At 27.9% G+C, this 3696-nt stretch overlaps 2 protein-coding genes across 3 annotated transcripts in view; one reads left to right on the forward strand and one right to left on the reverse strand.

Annotated features, from left to right (window-relative positions):
* Nucleotides 1–1312, reverse strand: part of LOC108573563 (LIM and senescent cell antigen-like-containing domain protein 1) — a 4187-nt gene extending 2875 nt beyond the window's left edge. Inside the window, exon 1 of one of the 2 annotated variants that reach the window (XM_017936036.1) lies at nucleotides 1297–1312. Coding sequence is in view for 1 of the 2 variants with exons in the window: in XM_017936029.1 (XP_017791518.1) it covers nucleotides 229–236 (8 nt within the window). In the remaining variant the exon portion in view is untranslated. Of the gene's footprint in view, nucleotides 1–228; nucleotides 237–1296 lie in introns of those variants that run through there. The other variant, XM_017936029.1, reaches the window with a different exon arrangement.
* Nucleotides 1313–2415: 1103 nt separating this feature from the next.
* On the forward strand, nucleotides 2416–3484 carry LOC108573581 (cytochrome c oxidase subunit 5B, mitochondrial-like). The gene is made up of 3 exons (XM_017936047.1): nucleotides 2416–2591; nucleotides 2754–2827; nucleotides 3275–3484. Exons 1-3 carry the CDS (start codon nucleotides 2513–2515, stop codon nucleotides 3482–3484), a joined length of 363 nt encoding a protein of 120 aa, XP_017791536.1. The 5' UTR covers nucleotides 2416–2512.
* The last annotated feature ends 212 nt before the right edge of the window (nucleotides 3485–3696 follow it).

Consider the following 3696-nt stretch of genomic DNA (forward strand, 5'->3'; position numbering starts at 1 on the left):
GCATAATACCTTATAAATAATTTATTTTTTGACACTATCAAGAATAGTTTTTTTTTATGTTAAATAAACAAAATACTATAAATGTTGTATGTTTATATTAATAATACACTCAAGTTGGTGTTTATAATCATAATAACGGATTTAAAATTATATACCTGGAAATTAATTTTGATGATGGAAGAAATATCCTATAACAGTATGTTTCACAAGAGAAATAATAGTGCTTACCCAGGCATTCTTTAATGATAAGGAAGAACTAAATTAAATCTCACGATATTTATTAACAGTTGTAATAATTTTTTTTTTTTATTTAAAAAACTTTCAACATTATATATTAGAGATTATTTAAAAAGAGTACCTAGTATTTTTATGAACGAAAAAGCACTTTTATATATTATTAATTTTATTTGCACTTTCCAATGAAAATATCTATACAAAATGCACTGTCGTAAGTATAACTTTATATTAAATAAATGATTCGTTATACTATTAGAATAAACATTACGTCATTAACTAATATACCGCCTTTTCTGCAATGATGTTTAAGTGTAATAGCCAATCAAATGTTAGAAATATGGAATTGCCTTTTATGAAGTATTATTCCAACCAATCAAGTAAAATTAGAAAGATAGGAAATCTTGACATATAAATACGTAATATATTCACAAGTATTCTAATATTATTATTGTTTATTGTAATTTACTCACTACAAACTGAAGTTTAAAGAATGTCATTTCTCAATTTTGTTAAATTATAACTATGAGTATGAAATATGTTCTTAATATAATCACTAAATTTATATATTTTATTAATAACATTTTATTTAATAACTACCATTGCAAATTTTTTATTCATTTTTAAACAATGTTATTATTTCAAAAGTATTCAAAATAAAAGTGAGACGTCCACACTTTATGACTCATACGAAGCAGCCATGAGGTCCGCACTATGCGATTCTCATGTAAATCTACCCTTTCCACTTTAATTTGCTTACCCGTCTACATATTCATAGCGAACTAAATGTAGCGGTAATCGTAACTTTTTATTTTAATATAACTTGTATCTATTATAATATAGTATAAAGACCTTAGCCTACTGCTAAACTGTAATTTGTATGTTAAAGCATAGACGATATATACAGTAGACCACTCATCCAATGTATTTTTTTGTCACACGACCCCGGGATTCTTTCACACAACCCCTATTGTATCAATTGGGACTGATATTGTACCACTACTCTCTTAGTGGTAGAAATTGAAATCAAGAACACTGATAGGCATTTATTATTTTAAATACTGAAGGAGACAAAATTTCGAATCTTAGGATGAATTAGAATGGATTCGGGATCCAAGAGTGTAATAACAATACAGTAACAATATGCACGCATAATCTTGCCTTGGACGCTAACTTTCAGAATTTACTTACTGACTTGATCGTTTTACTCGATATAGTTCTTAAAATGACCGTTATTAAGCGTAAAGTGCACTTCAAAACCAATGGTTTTGGATGACGTCGGTATTTCAGATTGTGTAACAAAAAGTCCCATAAGATGATTAATTTACCCAGTGGCGGCTTATGGATTTTACACTTAACGTTCTACAGTCTCAAATTATTAAATCGGCTCGATGATTTTTTTTTGCTGCGAACATAATAGCACAAAAAAAGAAAATGTATTCGTTGTTACAATAAAATAAAAATTATAATATCAGCGATTTCCGAAACATTTTAACGTACTACAGCACAATAGTACGTATTAAGTAACTGCCACTGAGTCTATCCTATATCTCGTCTATGATGTTAGGTTTATCCTATACGTCGTCTGTGATAATATGAACTAAAATGCCGGTATGTCAGTTACCAATTTACTGACACCAATTATTTCTTTCAGCCACTTCGGTGCAAACTATTCAATGGTTGATGTCAGAATGATTTTTGCGTATCTTACGCCATTTTACATAAGACCACCACCGCTGTGCGTTTGTTTAGTTCTAGAGATTCGACAAAGATCCATGAGACCCAATGTACTAAATAAACTAGAATTTGCTCCAAGATTATCTTTAGTGATACAAGAAATTTTTAACTCATGTATAATATTTTAATTACATAATGATTAATTATAATAATAATGATATATGTTTACTGCATCATTATTAATATTTTCACATTGATAAGCTTTAATGTAATATTTAAAATTTGTAATAATAGCTGTTATGAAAAGTACATGTATGTGTAGTTTCAAAATGTTATGGAACATTTATTTTTTAATTACGTAACAATAGTATTTGTTACATGCAATACAGTGTTACATTATGTAAAGTATAACATTTGAAAGTAAAGTAAAAATGAACACACTGAAATTTTGACCACCTTGGTAGTTTGGCGCTGTGAAAAGTATATTGATTGATCGAAGTATCTTACTAAGGTTGACACTCTATAGCCTCTTTCGTGCAAATTGTTTGTGCTGTGAGCGAAGGTTCTTACTGAAAGGAGTGTTAACCGTTTGATCAGAAAAATGGCATGGTTATGTAGTCGTCCTGTTTTCCAGACATGTCGACGTAGTTTTTTTTGTAATACTGTTAAATACCGAAAAAGTAAAGTGAACATTTTTTCTTATTATTACAAAAATTATTCAGCTTAAGCTTTTTGCATTTTTATATTACGTAATATGATAATATAATTTATTGATTTCCCATCACTTATAATTTGAATTAAGTATAAAATAGAAGTTTTGTCGAAGAAATTTTTTGTTACAGCTTTACCCGACCCATTGGATCATGCTACGGGATTGGAAAAACGTGAATTACTTGCCGCAGCTGCAGGAAATTTTGTAAGTTTATATGTCTAGTAATTTCCTGAGAGAATATCACGTAATTTACTTCTGTTTTCGATATGTAGTAAATGATATGAAATAGTATGTCATTGTTTAATTTCATGGTGTAATTAATTAAGTAAATTTGTAAAATAAGATTTTAAATAGATTATTTTTTGTCTTTCTGATTTCTGTTTATATGAGAATGAAATTTTATTTTATTTCTAAAAAAAAAAGTAAATTCAACTAAATAAGTTTGTTTGTATAGTAAGTATCGCTTATATATTTTTATGTGTACTTGGGACATTTTTTTATTCTTGAGGTACCTACTATAATTATCTTAAAAGGCTTCTTGTTTGGAATTAATAAAATTATTACTAAGTTAACATGTATAGGTTATTAAATCTTGTTTTAAAAAACTGATTTGTTATCAAGATTATAATTCCTAATATTGTTTTATTTTAGGATCCATATAACATGAAAGCCATACAAGTAGACCGACAGAGCACCAAAGACACTCCAAATTTAGTACCAAGTGCATTCAAAAGTCGCATTGTGGGATGTATTTGTGAAGAAGATTCCGCACATATAAATTGGATGTGGTTACATGAAGGTCGGCCACGACGCTGTGAATGTGGACACTGGTTTAAGCTTGTTTATAAAGCTCCCCTTTAAGTTAATGTCAATTATTGTTAATTAGTCATTTGTTTAAAACATAGAATTAATGTTATATAATACTACAGATTGCTTTCATTTACTATCCTTTTATGTCTCAACTCCATGCTTCATGTATGTATATATTTTTTAGAGAAGAATACTATATTTTGTAAAAACAAATTTTAAAAACAATTATTATGAAAAATTTTATTTTGAAATTTAACTAAATT

This window comes from Habropoda laboriosa, unplaced genomic scaffold (genome assembly GCF_001263275.1).
Source record: "Habropoda laboriosa isolate 0110345459 unplaced genomic scaffold, ASM126327v1 scaffold20, whole genome shotgun sequence".
NCBI lineage: Eukaryota > Metazoa > Arthropoda > Insecta > Hymenoptera > Apidae > Habropoda > Habropoda laboriosa.